General features: G+C 35.8%; 3 protein-coding genes across 4 annotated transcripts in view; 2 read left to right on the top strand and 1 right to left on the bottom strand.

The window, feature by feature from the left end:
* The window catches only part of LOC126971752 (visual system homeobox 2-like), a 149442-nt gene that overhangs the window by 58411 nt on the left and 70143 nt on the right, over positions 1-20888 (top strand). For both annotated transcript variants that reach the window (XM_050818141.1, XM_050818142.1), the window contains exons 3-5: positions 1706-1726; positions 14050-14140; positions 16437-16563. In XM_050818141.1, coding sequence (XP_050674098.1) covers positions 1706-1726; positions 14050-14140; positions 16437-16563 — 239 coding nt within the window. The remainder of the gene's footprint in view (positions 1-1705; positions 1727-14049; positions 14141-16436; positions 16564-20888) is intronic.
* LOC126971753 (uncharacterized) lies at positions 6884-9017 on the top strand. The gene is made up of 2 exons (XM_050818143.1): positions 6884-7210; positions 8291-9017. The coding sequence occupies exons 1-2, from the start codon at positions 6884-6886 to the stop codon at positions 8897-8899; spliced, it is 936 nt and encodes a 311-aa protein (XP_050674100.1). The 3' UTR covers positions 8900-9017.
* Positions 7003-9660, bottom strand: LOC126971750 (putative nuclease HARBI1). The gene is made up of 2 exons (XM_050818140.1): positions 9033-9660; positions 7003-8042 (listed from the first exon to the last, which is right to left on the bottom strand). Exons 1-2 carry the CDS (start codon positions 9438-9440, stop codon positions 7233-7235), a joined length of 1218 nt encoding a protein of 405 aa, XP_050674097.1. The 5' UTR covers positions 9441-9660; the 3' UTR covers positions 7003-7232.

The following is a 20888-nucleotide window of genomic DNA, read 5'->3' on the forward strand; positions in this document are numbered from 1 at the left end:
ATTTTATGTACTTCTTAGCGTGTTTTTTAGTTTTTTTTATAAACTATTATATTATATTATTTAAAATCCATATGAATTTTTCTATAATAATAAGAAGGTGCGTTAAATTATTATTGAAAATTAGCTGCAAGCTCTTTGGAACCGAACCCAGTACTGTCTGGTGAAAATGACATTTTAAAATAAATATGAGTGAGAAAAGCATCCCGAATCCCAAAGAAATTTAAGTCCCTATTAAATATATATAGAGGGATAGTATAGTCATGATTAAATGCTGGCTCTCTATATGGCACAACGAATAATGAACTGCGTAACAAAATTCATAAGAAATCGCGAAGCTTACTATAACATGATTATGCTTCGGCTCATAGATCCGCCGTTGCTATGACTTCAATTCGAGATACTGATTTTGAAGTACTTGAGCATCCTCTATACTTACCCAATGTATAGTATAAAAACTAGATTTAATAAAGGTTTAGCGACAGATTCACTCTTTATTGAACACCCTAAATGTAATATATTTCTTGTCAGGATGAGTATCGTCTGGTAGAGGACAGTTCTCAATTAGTTCATGATAATATTTCAACTCAACGGTTACTTAACAAGAAAAGCATACAACTTCTTAAAAGATTTACTTGTGGCTAAAAATAGAAGCTAATAATTATATTAGCTTAGACTGACATAAACTAAACTAAATAACATAACATTATGTCACATTATATTATAAATTAAAATTAATGTGCCTCTGACGTTATTAATTAAATGATCGACATTAATTTAGTTTCGTTTTGAGGTGAATATCTGTTGTCTATTTGAATTAAAAAAAACATATAACATATTATTGAAGTGCAGGTTATGAATATATTGTCGAATGACAAAATCCGCATCCTAAATAATCTTAAAGTAGATACCGTTTAACTATACAAGAAATCATCCGTTTATCACGGCCCTACATATTTTATATTTACGTTTATAGTAGTTTTTAAGTGAGTGTAACTATTTAAAATGCTGGAGCTGCTAATAATAAACAGGCAGGAGGTTCTCAGTCTCCAGACGGCCGCTCCAGACTTAGCCACCTCGGGGTAATTTGAAAGGTGTGCCCAACAAAGAGGCGAGATCACAATATCACACAAAACCAAGCTCAGCTCTCCGTTTTGCTCTATTTTTGTTAACACCCGCCTGTACAGCGTAATGCGATCCGGCCGACGACAGCGACGACCTCCTCACAAAGGCCTCGCTGTCCGCACTCTGTATAGCTGGCGCGGGACTCCCGGACAACCTTCACCTTGTCAGCTCCCAGTTCTATTTACTAAAGTGCTTTATCTACACCCATGCTTTAAATCCTCTATTAAAGATTCTAAGACAGCTTATTGCCAACATTAAAACGTGTAGTCATTGATACATTGACAGATGACGGCTATAATCTTGTAAAAAAACGGAGATAGCCGAAATCCACTACGTTTGAAGCAACTGTTCGCTTTCAAACATAACCGGATTATACTTCATCGCCAATCGCCATACTGTAATTACTACTATTTCAAACTTATCTCAAACCACTGCACGGTTCATACTAAACTAAATTTCAATTTTTACGTAGGCAGTCCGCCTCTTATTACGAAGTATTAACATCCTCTTTGATAATAACAAAATATCTACCTACCTACCTACACAATTTAATTTGTTTTTTTTGTTTGTTTCATGTACGTAGCGGTCCGACAACTGTACTCAGGTAATTTGATTTTATTTGTTAATTTTATGTACTTAGATTTACACAAAATGTCAATAACATTGCACGTAATAACAGAATTGTTATCAATAAATATGAATTAAAAACACACCATTGAGGTTAAGTAGAGCGCGACATTCAGTTTCACGTAAGTACTTCGTATCTACATATATCTTTGTTTTCATAATAATATGTTCAGGTTAGATTTGTTTTTCCGCTGAATAATTTAAAATAACATCATAAGAAATTTATGCCATGTTACAAGGTTCTAGTTGTTATATTGACTGACTTAGTACCTAACCGGCGTGTGTCATGGATTTTTTTTATGAAAATAAGGAACGAGACGAGCAGGAAGTTCAGCTGATGATAATTGATACCCTACCCATTACAATGCAGTGCTGAGGATTCTTGAAAAACCCAAAAATTCTAAGCGGCACTACAATTGCGCTCGTCACCTTGAGACATAAGATGTTAAGTCTCATTTGCTCAGTAATTTCACTAGCTACGGCGCCCTTCAGACCGAAACACAGTAATGTTAACACATTACCGCTTCACGGCAGAAATAGGCGCCGTTGTGGTACCCATAATCTAGCTGGCTTCCTGTGCAAAGGAGCCTCCCACTGGTGTATCGAAAGTAGATTTATATTATTATGTGTAAAGTGAAGGTTCTCTTATTCGTTGAGTTTCCACTTCTTACTGCCGTATCTGGTGATTAAAAATTATTTGATGAGTTTCTTGGGCCCATTAGTCTCAGGTCCGAAGCTTACATTACATAATTGGGCGGTAGTTTTGTCGTTCAATAAGTGATTTTAAATCTAATTTGAATAAAAATATTTGAATTTGAATTCACAGCAATATTACACACATTTATTATTCAATACATTTATACATATTGAAATAATTATATATATACCGAATGATTACCTAATCAAAGTAAGTTTAGTATTTTGCTAGATAGATAAATTAAATATTAATAAGACAGTCATAACTATAAAGAAGTATGCTATCGGTACCTACTTTATGTCTAACAAGACGTAAGTCTTAATCGCAATGAGGTACAAAATCGTTATTTAAAGTTTTACTGAACGAATTACATAAATGGACTTACCTATCAGCTGTCAGATAATTCGCGAGAAAAGTCTAATTAAAAACATGAGTCCGACGAGGTGGGACTTTGACACAAGTTGAATGCATTGAAGGCGCAAAGAAAAACGAATAAAAAGTTTCCGAAATTTTGCCGAGTTTCCCAGCCGTCTGAATGAATGCTTGAGAGGCTGTTAAGGATTTTGTTAATTAAGAGAGTTTGGGAGATGCCGTGCGTGCGGGGGATCGGGGCCGTAATTAATATCTAATCTGGTCTCCTTGAACTTGCCGCTAATGTTATTGAAGTTATTGCTTTTCATATTAGTCGTGTACTAGTTATTTATGCAATTGTTGTACAATAAGGAGTATTTAAAAAAATATCATAATATGAATCCTCTGCAAAAGATTCTGAAACAGTTAGCTTACTGGTAACATTAAAAAAGCCAGTCCTAGTAACCATTACCTCATCCAAACGAGTGTTGTAATGTTGTTATAGAATCTTTAATAGAAGATTTAAACATGGGTGTGGATAAAAGAAATAATAGCGAGTGTAGAATAACATAATTCGTATTTAATATTTTAGTATGTTTCTAATCTTGCTGAGTGAGTTTTTCTGACTTCCATCAATTTCCCCCTATTTTCAATAGATCCTCGATTCATCGAACACACTTTCTATCAGGTTGTTCTAGCTTTAAGTCTCCGCTCAATCATCCGTGCTAACTAGGGTGTTGTAACACCGAACCATTATTTAATAACAGCCTTCAGTTTTTCATTTCATAAGTATTATAATGTATAAGTAATTAATAACTTTGTTGACTCTCCACTCCTACTTAGTCGTATTTGCTTCAAATGTCCAACAATAGGTCATCGCTACCCAAATCCAATATTTTTTGTGCCATCCTTCCTATTAATGTTATAAATGTGAAAGTTTGTATGTCTGGATGTATAATATAGGTAATGTAATGTAATAACATATAGGCTATAATTTATAAAAATATTGTGTGAATTATCTATACATTGAAATAAAATTGGAGTGTCTGTTTGTAATATTGAAATAACCGTTTTTTACTAAATGTATATTATGAATACATATATACGTACCGTATATGACCTAAAATAACATTTTTTACAATTTTTCTCTGTCTACCTGTCTGTCTGTCTGTTTGTTCCGTCTAATCCGGCGACTTTTATTGGCAGGTAGCTGATGTAATAAGGAGTAACTTAGGCTACGTTTATTTTAGAAAAATAAAGCAATGTCCAATAACGGTCTAACTCTAAAAATAATTTAAATGGCAAAACAACGTTTGCCGGGTCAGCTAGTTCTTTATATTTATTGTAAGAATAGATTTCTGATCAGAGCTTGCAGAACAAACAATGAATGTTGTAACCAAATAGACATATTTCAATGTACTATGTACGATTTTGTCTTTCGTTAAAAAATTTGGTACCTAAAGGTTATTTTTGTATCGGTATGTTAATTTGTTCTTTAAAGTTTTGTTTTTTTTGTAATTTTTTTTTGAATAAGTAAGTCTTAAAACTTCACTATGTAATAAGCATCGTAAGGAACTTTATTTATGAAAATAAGAGACGAGCAGGGCGTTCAGCTGATGGTAATTGGTACGCCCTGCTCATTACAATGCAGTTCCGCTCAAGATTCTTGAAAATCCCCAAACATTCTGGGCGGCACTACAACTGCGCTCGTCACCTTGACACATAAGATGTTAAGTCTCATTTGCCCAGTAATTTCACTAGCTACGGCGCCCTTCAGACCGAAACACACTAATGCTTACACATTACTGCTTCACGGCAGAAATAGGCGCCGTTGTGGTACCCATTATCTAGCCGGCATCCTGTGCAAAGGAGCCTCCCACATTGTTTTGGTTAGTGTAATATTTATTGTTTATCATACCTTTATGTAATATAAATAGCTGTAAGTTTCCTTATAAATATAAATAAATAAAAATTCTAAGTTTACTTACAAGTAGTACCTAGTTTCCAAACTCACACATTGGCCGCCTCCAGCCACCGACCGTTACTACAGCGAGCCTTTATTTATTACTCCGGCTGAGTAAGCCCAACTCGTCATATAAGACGTTCCAGAAATTCATTTTATTTTGGGTTCGTCAATAAAGAATCACATTAAATTTCAATCTGTCGGATGTCGTGTCGTTTCTCAGCGCGTGTTGAACATTACCAATTAGCGTCGCGGTTGGCAGAGATTGGCAATTTGAACGTACTCAGCCAATCTCTGGAACCAACTTCACAGATATTTCATTTTACAACGCAACTCATACACTATATAACTCATACGTTCAGTTGTGTCGCATCGGGGCACAGAGTAACGATATCAGCTATAAGTCACTAATTCTAAACAACTAGTTCCGCAACTTATCGGTAAGGCGAGTAATGTTCCAAACAATTGATATTAAATAAAATAAAATTGTTACTTCAGGGTTCTTATAAATTTAGTGGCCGTTAAGTTTGTTATCGAATTTGTGACACTTCTGATAAGTAACCACCGAGTGGTCCCGCAAGCTCATTCAACTCTTTCTAGTGAATCTTCCGTGATAGTGGTGGTCTTAGAAATAACAGCTTTTTAAAGCTGCAGTTAGTTAATAACGTGAAGTTAACCGAAACTCTAAAGAATGACTAGCCATTCAACTAACCTTCAGCTTAATTTAAGATAATGTTATGTTCCTAGTCACACAGTCAGTAAACACTAAAACAACGCCTCGCACCATCCTTACCCCTTACCATCCCAACTTACAGAAGACCTATGGTTCCGGAGTTAAAGACTGAAATATTTGTACTATGTGATATCAAAAATGTGAATTTGCGAGGAGAACGCCACTCGCAAATAAATGTAATAACATGCTGGTTGGCGAAGATTGCCGACGATTGCCGATGATTGTCGAAGATTGGCCGCTGATTGGCTCGTCACTGAGACGCCGAGCTTCTCACCCGACACCTCGCTCCGGTTTATTCAATTTCAAGTTATCGATGACGACGTTATCTATTCTGTATTCAGTTATATTCTGTTTGAGGAACTGAGTTTCCTATCGTCTCGAATAAGTGCCTCTGGATGATATTGACCGTGGGTACCTACTAAGTAATTTCAATTGGAAACAGTCCTTCAGAACACAAATACACGGGTCCATTTTGAGTCCAATTTTAAGACAAAGTAATCATTATAGGATTCTGTAATCGATCCTTATTATATCACCGAACTGGTCACAATCGCTCCAGCCGCTTCTAAAAAGAGCAAAAATAAAGAAAAATAACAAAAACATAAAATAGTTTTTATGGTAGACTGGAGTGTGTTCATTGATTTTCATTCACTAATCTGTTATTTAAGTTTGAGCTTCTTAATGTTAAATAATAATAATAGCCTTTAATAACAATCTTTTCATAGTTTTCGATTTACATTTAGTTTGCAGTAGACATCGGCACAGATTGTTTTGCTTTCGCATAGGCCTCCCCCAGGCTCTTCCACTGTTCTCGGTCATGACATGATCTGCTCCACGTCACACCAGCGGCATCTTTTAAATCGTCGCTCCATCTACGACTCGGTCTCCCTCTCTGTTTTTTCCTTCTCTAGGATACCATTCTATGTTACTATTTTGGCCCATTTTTCTTGTTTGCCTCTTATTAGGTGTCCTGCCCATTGCCATTTGAGTTTACTAACAGTTTGTGATATGTCTGCAATGTTTGTCCTTTTTCTTATTTCTTTTAAGTTTATTCTATCGCTTTTCTTAATCCTTAGTATACTTCTTTTTATGTTATGGTGCTCCCACATTGCCGTTAGAAAATGTTTAATAACGTTAGTAAACATTTGTTAGCAAACATTTAATCACAAATAAATTTTCATGTTAGAAAATGTTTAGTAATGTTAGTAAAATGTGTTATCTTTTGTTTGTAAACATTTTATAAGGGTGATGGCGGGATAGGCGGTGCGGTGCGGTGGGGGTTAGAGTACGCAGGTCGCTGCGCGTGGTGTCTCGCTTGTCAGTTCCTTTGTGTCAGCGTGCATCGCTGTGCGTGTGTATTAGTGGTTGCGCGTGCGCCAAGCAATAAAATATGTCCGGTAATTGGAATAACGATGATGTTTACAAACTGATTGAAATGTTTCAAGCAAGAGAAGTACTATGGAACACGATGTCAGAGAGCTACAAAGACCGAAATAAAAAACACGATGCTTGGATGGAAATTGCCAGTGAATTTAATATGGATAAAAAAGTAATTGAAAAAAAGATTCGATCACTCGTAGGTCAATTTAACCGAGAATGTAAATCTAATAAATCTGGTGCAGGAGCTAATGAGTCAAGTAAATGGTTTGCATTTAAAAAACTCATGTTCCTTAAAGGCAAAAATATTCCAAGTTTAACTGTCGATGGAGGGTTGCAGGTGAGTTTTATTTTAACGTCTTTTAATAATATTTAGATGCCCAGTCCAAAAACCCTTCATTTGAAAAATATTCTGCGAATTCTTTTCTTATTTCTTTCCCATCATCTGTCAGGGATTCACATGCTTCAAGTGGTGTTAATTGCTGCTGTTCTAATCTCCATTGTCCATCGATACGTGTACCAGTTACTATGTCATCTCCATCATAGTATTGAGATGGAGCGTAAATCATGCTCGATTCAGTTTTTCTTATAAAATTATGCAGTAGCACGCATGTCATAATTAAAGTAGTAGTTTTTTCTGGATCTAATAATATTGTAGTTCGTAAAACTCTAAATCTGGCTGACAAAATCCCAAATGCGTTCTCTACTGTTCTCCTCGCACGACTCAGTCTATAACTGAAGATTCTTTCCTTAGAATTGCTATCCTGTGGTCCTGGAAAAGGTTTTAATAAGTGTTTTTGTAAAGGGAACGCATCATCTGTTACGAACACATAAGGAAGAGGTTTGTTTCTGCCTGGTAGTGAGCTGTCACTGGGTATTTTTAAACTATTGTCGTTAATTTTATTTCGAAATTTTGTGTTTGCGAAAACTCCGCCATCACTTATGCGTCCTTGGCAGCCAATATTCACGTACAGAAAGTTGTATTCTGCGTCCACTATCGCTAAAAGTACAACGCTGTAAAATCCTTTATAGTTGTAATATTCACTGCCGCTATCAATTGGCTTTTGTATGGCTACGTGCTTTCCATCGATACTTCCTAAGCAATTTGGGAAATTCCATTTTTCTTCAAATGAATTTGCCACGTGTAGCCACTCTTGAGGTGTTGTTGGTATCTGGAACAAAAATAGAAGATTAAGAAATAGGCGCGAAAAATAAATTTATAACTCGTTATTCTAACAAATTTTATTGGATATTTTTATTAAGTATGAAATATTAATAGAATACACTATAAAAAAATATGATTTCAGTTAAGGGTTGTTAAGTAATAGAAAAAGAAAATCGCGGTTATAGATTTTTTTACAATTTTAGCTAATTTGACGCGCCTATAACTTGAAATTATCGTTTAGTTCTATTCTTTCAGGGTAACGAAGAAAACAGAATTGCTTCAGAAAACACTCTCAGTTTGAACGAAACAGGAAATACTGTCACTGATGAAACTACGGGCACGCCTTTCGCCACCCCAAAACCATTTCGGAAAAGAAGACGGCCTGAAGTAGAACAAGATCCAACACAACAAGAAGCTGTAAATATTTTACAAAGAATGTACGAATCTAGAAAAAGCAGGGATGAAAATGACGCATTTGGAGAGTATGTCTCGATGAAACTGAAACAAATAAAAAACAGTCATGCTAAGAATACTGCTCAACATCACATTAACAATATTTTGTACAATGCGACAATGGGACAATATGATTTTCCAACAACCTTTACAGACCCAACCGCTAGTAGTTCCTGGGGATACAACTCTGAACCAAATCTATCCACTTTTTCGGAAAATAATGCTGACTGTAGCTCGAGAGGATACTACACCGCACCGAGTCCCTCGGCTTCATTTGAAACCAGTTCTTCGGATAACTCCAGGACACATACTCGTACCAGCGCAAGAACACAGAGTCCGTCTAATTTATCGGAATCAAGCCAAGATTCGACCCAATCATTAAACGATTTGTTGGAATCAATCAAAAATTAAAAAATACATGTTTGGTTTGTTAAGTATTAAAAAAATTATTAGTAAGGTAAGATAGGTACCTACCTAAAGTATGATTAGATTAGATCATATTAAAAGTAAATAAAAAAATAATTAAAAATGTTGTTTGACTTACCTGTATGTATTCCTTTAAAACCTCATTGAGAGCCTCGCACACTTCTGGTACGATAATAGATATCACTTGGTCTGACAACTTGAACACATTTCCAAGACTTTTATAACTGCTACCAGTTGCCAAAAATCTTAACGTTACCGCAAGTCTTTCCGTCACACTTACAGATTTTCTAAATGTAGTGTCTCGTTTGCCTATTTTTGCCCCAATTAAATTTTGTAGATATTCAAATTCGGAACTGTTCATTCTTATAAAATCTTTTAAGCAACCATCAATACCTAAATCCTTGAGATAGTCTGTGGCACTATATTTTCCTCTAGCTTTTAGCGTTTGGCGCATCCAATAAGAGCGCTTTTTCTTCTTTTTTAAACAAAAAATAAAAGCTATTCCAATGAGCAAATCTTCTTCCATTTTCGTGTAGACGTCCTCAGCCCTCAGAAGGCGAAACCAAACTGCGAGCCAATACTAGATGTTATAAAATGTTTAAACATTTTCCATCAATGTAGGAGCACTTATAACATGTAACAGTTTCTAACAAAGTGCAACAATTGTTAACATTTGTTAGTAAATGTTTTGGTGTTATAAAATGTTTACAAACATTTTATAACGGCAATGTGGGAGCACCATTATGTTGACATGTTTTTAGTTTGTTGAGATTATCGTTGGTTAGTGCCCATGTTTGACATCAATACGTCATGGCTGTTGTTAATGTTAAATAATTAATTGTAATATGTATTGAAGGAAGAATAGATATCTAATTATTAGAAAAAACTGAACAACTACGAGATGGAATCGCCGAACAAAGGTTCCGTACATATTATACGTTCCGTACCGATTAGATAAATATATAATAGAAAAGAAAAAAGTTTTTTTTTTTTTCATTATTCGTCATAAATTGAAAACTTTAAATGTAATAATAAATATGTTTAAGGTTTTGCCAATGAAACTTTTTCATACGATATATGACATATGACATGGTTAACTTTTTCATACGATATATGACATATGACATGGTTAACTTTTTCATACGATATATGACATATGACATGGTTAACTTTTTCATACGATATATTACTTTGACATGGTTAACTTTTTCATACGATATATGGTTAATTTTATTCAAAATTTAGACTGCCCTTCCTTGTATAAAGACTTTGCTTTTCTTATAATTTAATTATAAATGTATAGTTTTCTGACTTTTCTCTATGCTTGAAGTATAAGATGATATTACTTGCCAAATTTGATAGTTTTAGGTCAACGGCAAGTATCCTAAATTAATTTGATAAGATTAATTTTGATTTTCTTGAGCGTGTCAAAATAATATAGGTTTTTAGTGGCATAAACTACTATATCATTTTTTAACTGTAACTTAGAAGTTTAATTTTTTGAAATCCTCCACGTGTTCCTGAGATAAAGCTTTTTAAAATACATAGTGTAGTAAAGTAATTTACTCAGTAATTTTATTTTATTTCTTTGGGATAACAAACAGTTCACACAGTACATTTAACAATTTCAAACTACGGTATTAAATTAAATTCTAGTGAGAACCCACACCGTTGTCCACAGGTTGATTTTATAGTTACTAGTATCTAATACATAATGCATAAAAAAGTTTAACAATAATTAAAGTGATGTGTACATACAAAAAGAGGAAAGAAATACAAAACTAGACGTCTTAAAACTAAATTATTTGCAAAATTACATTAGCAAAAGAGTTAATGAGATTTAACATAAAAGAAAAATATTAAACCTGTTCACTTAAGATGTCATTCACTAGCTTTTTAATTTTTTTTTATGGAATAGCAGGACTAACGAGCGTACGGGTCACCTGGTGTTAAGTGATCACCGCCGCCCACATTCTCTTGCAACACCAGAGGAATCACAAGAGCGTTGCCGGCCTTTAAGGAAGGTGTACGAGCTTTTTTTGAAGGTAACCATGTCGTATCGTCCCGGAAACACCGCACAAGGGCTTCCTTGGAATGAGCTTTCATTCCACAACTTTGTAGTACGTGGAAGAAAGCTCCTTGAAAACCGCACTGTGGAGGACCGCCACACATCCAGATGGTGGGGATGATATCTGACTTGTGGCGTGTCGTGCGAAGGTGGAATTCGGCGGCAGGAATCAGGTTAAACAGCTCTTCGGAACACTCCCCGTGATAAATGCGGTAGAAGACACACAATGAAGCGACGTCTCTACGCAACGCCAAGTGATAAATATTGTTTTTGTTGTAAAAAAATAATACGTAATAATAAAATGTAAGTATCCATGCCTACTCTGTGGTAATATTACGGTTTTGAATGTCCAGAAATTGATTTCTGACAGGAGCGCCACGCAGCACTTGCCTGCCCGTTGATTCGCCAATAATTGATGATTTTTATGTTTTTAAACATAGATTTTTACAGTCGTTTCAGGCAATGGGATGAGTTTAAGTAACCATTATGTTGTTTATTGTAAAGTTTTACAATCTAGGTGAAGTGGCCGGAGCTAACTCTCGCCGCGGGGCTAGCGCGACCCACCCCAGTCCACCCTTCACGTTATAAGTCACAGATCACAAAACCAGTCCGTATGTCGTCCGCGTAGAGCCTGTTGTCGTGTACACGGGGCTCCGCGAGCCACACGCGATACGTTCGATCACAATTTGTGTAATCGTCTCTGATCAGCCGACTGATATATGTAATCTGTTTTGATACTTATCGCAATCCTTTCTTAAGATTTTAAGTGGCGAAATTTTTTTTTAATGAAAATTAGGAGCTAGATGCAGAGATGCATCGATTACAATGCAGTACCGCTCAGGATTATTGAACAACCCAAAAATTCTTAGCGGCACTACAATTTCGCTCGTCATCTTGAGACATAAGATGTTAAGTCTCATTTGCCCAGTAATTTCACTAGCTACGGCGCCCTTTAGAGCGAAACACAGTAATGCTTACACATTACTGCTTCACGGCAGAAATAGGCGCCGTTCTGGTACCCATAATCTAGCTGGCATCGGATGCAAAGGAGCCTCTCACTGGTAAAACTGATGTGGGGAGTGAACACAGCGCACTTATAGCGCCAACAATGTGTTAGTCGTGAAAGTGTCTTCCGGTGTCACATCTCCATATACTGTTATAATGTTTCATTACTACTTACATAATACACGTTTCAATTCATTTAAATTAAATATTCCTTCGTGTTATATAACCAGGGTGGAACCTTCGTAGTAACTATCACCGTACTTGTCACACACTTTGTCACCCGCAATTGAATTAGATCGATTTTTTTTTTTCTATCTGAAATATCTTGATGAAACTTGTTTAATATTCAACATCGTTAAGTCAGCACGACCGCTATGATGTTTTCCTCAACTTTCACTAGATGGCGCTCTTTCGACGCCATACAAATCGTTGTTAACTTTTCTCTCGTTGTGAAAAACATCAAATAAGATATCAACAGACTTGTAGTATTGTATAATGGCTGGAGAGACTTCAATATAGTTACTGGCGCGGGAAATTCTACATTCGGACCGTATTAGATTACATCGTTTGTGATACCTAAGATCATTTTATTTTGCGTCACCACTCACTTGTTATGGCCTACTATTAGCAGATAATTTAAATTAAAATAGAAAAGAAAATAAAATTTGTATTAGCCATGTCGTGATATTCTCCATTAGTAACTGTTAACTCAGATGGGCTAGCCCAAGACCCCGAGACTCCACCAATATTACGAACAGCAATTCAACACAGCAGAATGTTTAATAAAACAGTAAAAACACGTGTACTGACCTCACATTCACCCTTCCCGACGTTGCGATTGGTCACACCGCGATACATATCACCACATCCCGGTACACTGACCGCTTCGTACAACACTACACCCTTGCGCAAAGTAAGTGCAGCAATGTACTCGCCAGAGGATTCTCTCTGGACCTAACGGGACCGCTATAAATTTAATAATTCATTGTTGTATTCATTGGCGCCAAATTCAATTACGTAAAGTCTCCGGGGAGCCCCCGAGCGGAGGGTTAGCGATTCTATTAACCCGTGTTCGGCTGTTTACTAATTCATTTGGCAATCACATTCGGTAATTATGTGACACGCTAGGGCACGGGCGGTGCAGCGACTCTCCCAGTTAACGGATTATCATACAAGCTAACACCACAATAGTAGATGTCATTACTGATTCAGATACCTTGGCATAACATATTCTTATTTGCTAAATGAATTCCAAATTAAAAGTACAAAAACAAACGTCGTCAAATCATCTGAGTATCTCGAACATTCCGGTTAGTATCAGCTTCTTAGAGTCAGCCATTACCAGTGAGAGACTCCTTTTACACAGGATGCTGGCTAGATAATCTAGCCAGCATCCTGTGTAACACGGCAGATATAGGGTACCACAACGGCGCCTATATCTGCCGTGAAGCAAATAATGAGCAAGCATTATCGAGTTTCGGTCTGAAGGGCGCCGTAGCTAGTGAAATTACTGGGCAAATGAGACTAAATATCTTGTCTCAAGGCAACGATCGCAATTGTCTTGCCGTTTTTCTAGAATCCTGAGCGGCACTAATTGAAATGGGCATGGCGTATCATTTACCATCAGCTAAACGTCCTGCTCGCCTCGTCCCATATTTTCATAAATAAATAAAAATACCGGTTGTTAATAACTATTCGATTAACAACATTGTACTTCAGTAACACTTGTGATTTGATATGACTCGCATTATGTAGATTTTAGACAAATTGTAGGTACATCACCTATATAACATTAAATATAATTTTCTAAAATATAATACCAAACTGAAGAAATTTAAAAAATTCAAAATATAACCAATCCGTAGGAACATTGTCTTAATATTAATAAACTGCTCCTCGTGATCCTCGAACTAAAAGTTCATCACCTTCCTTAACTTGGCAATTATGATGTAGGAATAATCAAATATACCGGCATTATCATCACCAGCAGGTGTCGTTGGTCGTGTCGGTAACTTAAGGACATAATTTAATTCTCTTATCTGACAGATAATGATGTTCTCAGGTGTATCATCTCTGGAGGCCGCGAAAGACTTCACCGTCGACGGACTCACAGGATTCAATGGGAAGAAGAAGAAGAAAAAAAGGAGACACAGGTACTTAAACTAATTTACTGAGTATTTGTGTAAGCAGCACACAGTAGTAGGATGGTGTGCTAATTTAATTACTCTGTTCATGTGTACCTCGCTTACTTAAGCTACGTGTTCCGTAAGTTCACACTTTTTTTTGGCTAGATATCTTCACCAATGTACTTAGTTTGGTATCTCGAATTTCTAGTGTAATTAGTTTGTTACACTAGTATTGGCCCGTTGCATTCGCAACTAGAGGTTTTATCTCAATAAGATATTTAAATAGGGATAACAGAGGGAGTTGTCATACTGAAACATGCTTGGCAAGCCTGTCAGCCATTAAGTTGGCATAGTGATATCCCATTCTGCACGGACGCACGCCAAGAAAGGAAAGATATTAGTACTATTTACGTTAATGGAAATGCAAAGAAAACAGTTAAATAAAATACTTTTTATAGGATAAAAACGCGTGTAATTGTAAGTTTTTTGTTACATTGGGGTTTAAGTTTATTATTATTTATTTGACGTGACCTTTGCAGGATCACTTTTTCGTCAGTTATGTCTCGGACGTGGTATTTGCTGTAGACGTAGATTAGCTGGGTTTTGGTGAAATTTACTGACAGTGTGCTCTTCTTTTTTGTATGTGTAATTTTGGGTCTTTATTTAGAAACTATTGGATCCCAGGTGCTAGATAATTTATGGTCTTCGTCTCTAGTCACAGTCCAGTTTATAGACACCCGCGTCTTTTTGGGTAAGTGCGACTTGAAAATAGTTTTTATTGAAGCTTCTATTGGGTCCTGCTAATTCTGTCTAAGACCCTGTTAACTCTGATCCCATGCGGACGAGGAAGCTGCAGTTTATTCTTGTGGAGTACTTGCTTGACACGCTCCTCATTGAGATGGACAGCATCGCATAGGCGATGGGCTCTCTAAAACAAATATTTTTCTATCAGTTTAGGTTGCGTTTCTGTAGATAATGTGGCTTCTTGAACCGTCTGCTTGAAGTATAACTATGATGTCTGAAAAGTGTTTTTTGGTGGTCCCATCAGCCGTCTACAGAAAATACCACCTCGGAGACAAAAAATGGCTTTGAAATTCAGTAATAAATATCACAAGTACTTTATTGGCTCCTGTCCACCACAGCCCCCTGAAAACGTGAGCCTACAAAGTTCACGAAACGTAGGGTTAAATAAATAGTAATAAAAATTTAACTTTTACACAAAAAACTAATGTTAAAATACAGTTACAATTACACACATATTAATCTTTTACGCGTATTAATCCTTTAAAAAGTATTTAATTGAAATGAAGCTTAGTGATCTTCGTAGGTCACTTCTTTAAACTCACTTTTATTAGCGTAGTGTGTAAGGGAATAGTTCCTTATTGTCATAAATCTATGTCGCTATGTAAGAGAATATTGGAACGTGATTTTGCACCAAAATAAACATCTGATTGAAGTGAAACTTCACACTTATCAAGACATCAAATCAAGTCATCTATATATATACATATCATGTCTGTCTTAGGTTCCTTACCGCGATCTTCCGACACCCCGTGGTGTCTATGTGCCGAAGACCATGGTGCGAGTGGAAACATCCGCACACCAAAAACTCTATTATTCGTTGCATTGCAGTCGTTAAATTATCATCGTTTTAAGATTTAAAAGTAAATAGTAGTAGTAATAGTAGCAATTTACATCAAACATTTTTAAGATAAAGTACTGTCTTTTTTAATAACACTATTTTAAAAACCGAAAATATCTTCTGATTTTTAGTTTGAGTGTTTTTTAATATGTTTGGCATTGCCAGCCTGTTAAAAACGTATTTATAAGAACCACCAATGATAACCGGATAATGGCTAGATTATCGGTGCCTATTTCTGCCGTGAAGCATTCATGTGTAAGCTGTTATAACTGTTTTTCGGTCTGAAGGGCACCGTAGCTAGTGAAATTACTGGGCAAATGAGACTTGATATCTTATGTCTCAAAGTGACGAGCGCAGTCGTACTACCGCTCAGAATTTTTGAGTTTTTCACGAACCTTGAGCGGCCCTGCATTGTAATGGGCAGGTCGTATCAATTACCATCAGCTGAACGTCCTGCTCGTCTCGTCCCTTATTTTCATAAAAAAAAATCTGTCATGTAGTAGGTACTACGAAACTGTGGTATGAACTTCCAAGTGCGTTGTATCGAGATGTGAGTATGGGACGCGGTGATAACTTATCACTTATAAAGAAGTACAGTAGTCTCACTAGACTGTATTCGTAACACCAACTGTTTCATGCACAGTGGTGCATATTGTATCTCACTGATCCGTGTCTGTGCAGCCGGACGATCTTCACGTCCTACCAGCTGGATGAACTGGAGAAGGCTTTCAAGGACGCGCACTATCCGGACGTGTACGCCCGAGAGATGCTGTCCCTCAAAACAGACCTCCCGGAAGACAGGATACAGGTTAGTAGTTAGGTCTTCGTGTGCTGAGTGATATCTGTGTCTGTGGATCGTACCTATTCATAAGAACATCAATAAATATATATATAATAGCCGTTCCAGCCCGGTCCGCTGGGCGAATTTTAAAAGGAAATAAATTAAATTTTATTCATCCTATTACAAATACAATAAAAAAATAAGTAGCCATTAACCGTAGTTTCATGTCGATACGATCAGTGGTTTAGGCGTGAGAGAGCCACTCAGAATTTTCGGATTTTTCAAAAATCCTGAGCGGCACTGCATTGTTATGGGAAGGACGTATCAATTACCATCAGCTAACGTCCTGCTCGTCTTTTCTCTTATTGTCATAAAAAAAGAAAAACTCAATTCAAATACTAATTGCTACGGTTACGCTGTATTTCATCAAATAATGCCTTTAAACTGAGTCTTAGATTTCTACCTGCATTAAATATTAGCTGAAGTATTGTCTCGCACAAGTCTGGCCACTCAAGGAAAAACAAATTAAAAAACGCAAACAAAACGAAACCCAACTGAATACCGAATTGAGACGATTCAAATTTTAATCATTCAATGATTTAGATTAAAAATTCCATATATGAATATTTTTTTTACTTTATCATTTATGTACCACCACATCGGAAAAGTAGAGTGGCAAGATACACATTGCCTCTTTTACAAAACAATAAATAGTATTTTATAAAATACTAGCCGAGACGACAAACGTCAACACTAACATCAAGAATTCTTTCGTATTTCGAAAAGTATGCTGTTATAATGAAATTGATTTACAGCAGATCCGTCAAACCGTGCGTCAACAAATTCTCATATAGAAAATATTTTGTCCATCCAAAACAAATATTGGAAATAAACAGAATTATGAGTCCCAAATCGAAATAAAAACTATCCATGTCTCAAGTTGGACTAAACTGCACTCCAGGAGGTAATCCCCATTAAAATCCGCTTATTTCTTAGGAGTTTACTGGAAACAAACATGACACTGGATTCGTATAGTAGGTACATAAAGATTTAAACAATCTGTGTAAAGTGTTGGTGGCAATAATATTTCGACATACTTGCGTAAGTAATTTATATAAACCTCAAGATACGAGTAGTAACGAGTACTGTGATGGACCAATCTTCCGCACACCTTGATAGGTGTTGTCAAACTGCTGGTGTTTGGTGAACATTTTATCAGTATGTGAATATTGATAAATAATATTAATATCAACTTAATATCGACGTATAACTTAACTAAACTGAACTAGTTTTGTTCCAACTGGATTATCATTTCCCGTCTAGAGAACAATATAAGAAAACTGATCAACTATCTGCATACATGTCAGTTATACAAATACAATGTATGCATACTAGTTAGGAAAATACTCTTAGAGTCCGTACATACCCAAATGACTTTTAAGACAAAATCACATGAACATGGTACCCGATTCAAACATAAACTAGAATTAATTAAAGCTAGAACAAATAATGGTACGAAAACTATACAGTTTGAGGGATTGCTACTATAAAATGACTTGAAGAAAGATATATTTGAGGGAAAATCTTTTCCAAACTTTAAAGCTAAATTATAAAAGCACTCTCAAACACAATAGTTTGTTTGTTGAATTTATTATTGTATTGTCAAGTTTACTTTAAAATTTATGTTTTCTTTTATAGTTATTTAAAATTATTGTTCTCATGTAAGTGAATTTTTGTTATTTTTGAGAAATAAACTCTTTAAACTGAACGTCAGAACAAGCTTTTTTTGCACAAGTCTGCCGAAGTACTGCAATATCGATTTTAGAAGCAACCACAACCTTTGTGATTTAATGCGTTCACATTGAGCTTCATATAATAATTGAATTAAGGATATCGGATCTCCGGAACTGATTACCATCCCTACGTCTATTGAGCGTGACGTAACCGTGCAACGGTCTACGTGTAACGTGTAACGTGACACTGCGGCGCACCACGTCTCGTGTTACGTAAACGTACAACCCACTTAAGTAAGCAATTACCTTCGCAATACGATGACTATACTTTTCAATATAATCGTCCTGTACTTTTACCTACCTTGGATCAAACAAGTACGCAGTTGTAACCGTTTGTGAAATTATCTTAAACTTTATTAACATTTACCTACTTGAAGTGTTGTCGAGGGACAACACTTCAAGTAGTACAAAATAATCACGTTTCAAAGAAACCAGTTACATCTTGTAACTTCAGTGATAAAATAAATCCACACTTAAACCTATAGTCTGAATAGAAAAAGACCGGAGTTCTAACCAAAAATCATCGAAACTGTTCGGCATTTTGTTTAATTAAGTAAACTTGTTCTTTAATAATGTTTGTTAAATAATTTCTAAGAATATCATTGTTTATAAATAAATTTTAACGAAACATTACAAGTAGTCCTCGTTGTAACGCCTCACTCTAATCACCTTAACGTAGGTAAACTTTATTTCCACTTAATTATTTTCAATTAAGCTGTGTTATACTTCGGTAAAGTATTTTCAATATTTGTTATTGTTTATTCCACAAAATTGGAATATAGTGGTAACACTAGTGCAATAGAAAACGATTTAAGACGAAAGCAATCCGATACTTTGCACTAATAATTCGCGGAAGGAAGCTGCCAGTACACGGAGCATGCATCTCGGAGACGGCCCTGCGGTTCCACATTCAATTGTTCCATTTTTTGCATCATCGGATTTCTGGCCCCGACCGTAGCCTTAACAATCCTAATTGTTGTCAAACGTCAGATTGACGTTAATTAATCTGTGGTTCTTTTTTAATTTGATGTAATTGAATTGATCTGTCAATTAGTATTTGATTGTTTTATTGTTAAATATTTTTAGATGGGCTTTATGAGGGCTTTGTGTTCGAATGTTGTATATTACAAACGATTAGGACCTACGTTATATGTTGCAAAACTGTACAACTTGCGTAGGTAAAATAAAATATTCTTTTATTATCAATTTCTGTAATACACCTATACCTAAAGCTATTTAAGATAGACAAAAACTATTTCTTAAGAACTCTGTGACGATGTGTAACCTTCCTTAAGAAACAAAAGTGACATTGATCAATTAAACTTGTCAAAAGCATTTTATGGAAATAATCTTATTCTAATTTGCCGGACAATCATCACTTTTAAGACAACTTTCAATTCGGTTCTACCTTATCCCATTGATACCAGGTATATTCTTGAATTTTAAAACCTATTCTTATTAAAGAAAATCATGCTATTAAAGGTATATCTATAGGTAGATACTCTTTATTGCACGCGAGAGAACCTATTTCAGAAATAAAGATTGTTATAAGAAATTATATTAATAGCATAAAAAAAATATTATATAATGATCCATAATGTAGGTAGATTTCTTTTTTGGTCTGAGGCTTATTTTAGAATACGAGTTTCGACGTGGAGCTTACGCAGCAGAAACTGCTCTCAATATTAAATCTGCGCTAAGAGAGGAAACGGCTGATTAATGCAACGTGCTATGAAATAATTCTGTAAAGGAAACTTTGACTTGAATAATGAAACCCGAGGAAGAACGGCCACTGAGGCAAATAATGATCAATTAGATGCGATGGCAGAAGCTGATCCGCATCAAAATACCCACGAGTTAGCTCTCGATTAAGTGACCTAAAGAGAGAAAGCAGGCGTTGATGTTTGCTTTACTATTTTTTACGGAACAGGAATGAAGAGACTTTAGGGTGAGTTGTAACGTTTAATGAAATTCTAAACGATAATCGTATGGAAGCGATGCCAGAACACACCCAAAGCGACCCATTGAAAAGTGATGGCAACTGTTTGGTGGTCTCTCTTGGTGTAACTTACGACAGCTTCCTCAGATCTGGTCAAGCAATAATAGCAGATGTTACTAGAACTTCGAACAATGATGGCAGCGAGACAGCCCCGACTCATCAAACGATCTTACCAATATTGCTACATGACTCACACGGCTCGATAAACTATTTCAACCATTGGTATAGGACCTTCATTGAGAAATTCTCAGAAATTCTTCATAATCACCAGAACAAGCCCCAACTCACTAATTAACTCAAGGACATAAATGACCTTCCCGTGAGATAGAAGAAATGGTTATGTAACTAGAGTATATACCTACTTTAATTTAATTCATATTTTTCTCCTTACAAGAAAAGAACTGCTTAATTAGGAAACCGAATAAAAGATAATTTAAGGTGATAGATATTGTAGATATAGAGTAGGTACTTGTCGAGTGAGGAATAACTTAAAGGGCTTCAGATTGGTGACTAGGCGTACCTACTGTGCTGTGTGCTACTCCACATCTGGTTATTAATAA

The sequence above is a fragment of the Leptidea sinapis genome, chromosome 24, assembly GCF_905404315.1.
Source record: "Leptidea sinapis chromosome 24, ilLepSina1.1, whole genome shotgun sequence".
NCBI classification, from domain to species: domain Eukaryota; kingdom Metazoa; phylum Arthropoda; class Insecta; order Lepidoptera; family Pieridae; genus Leptidea; species Leptidea sinapis.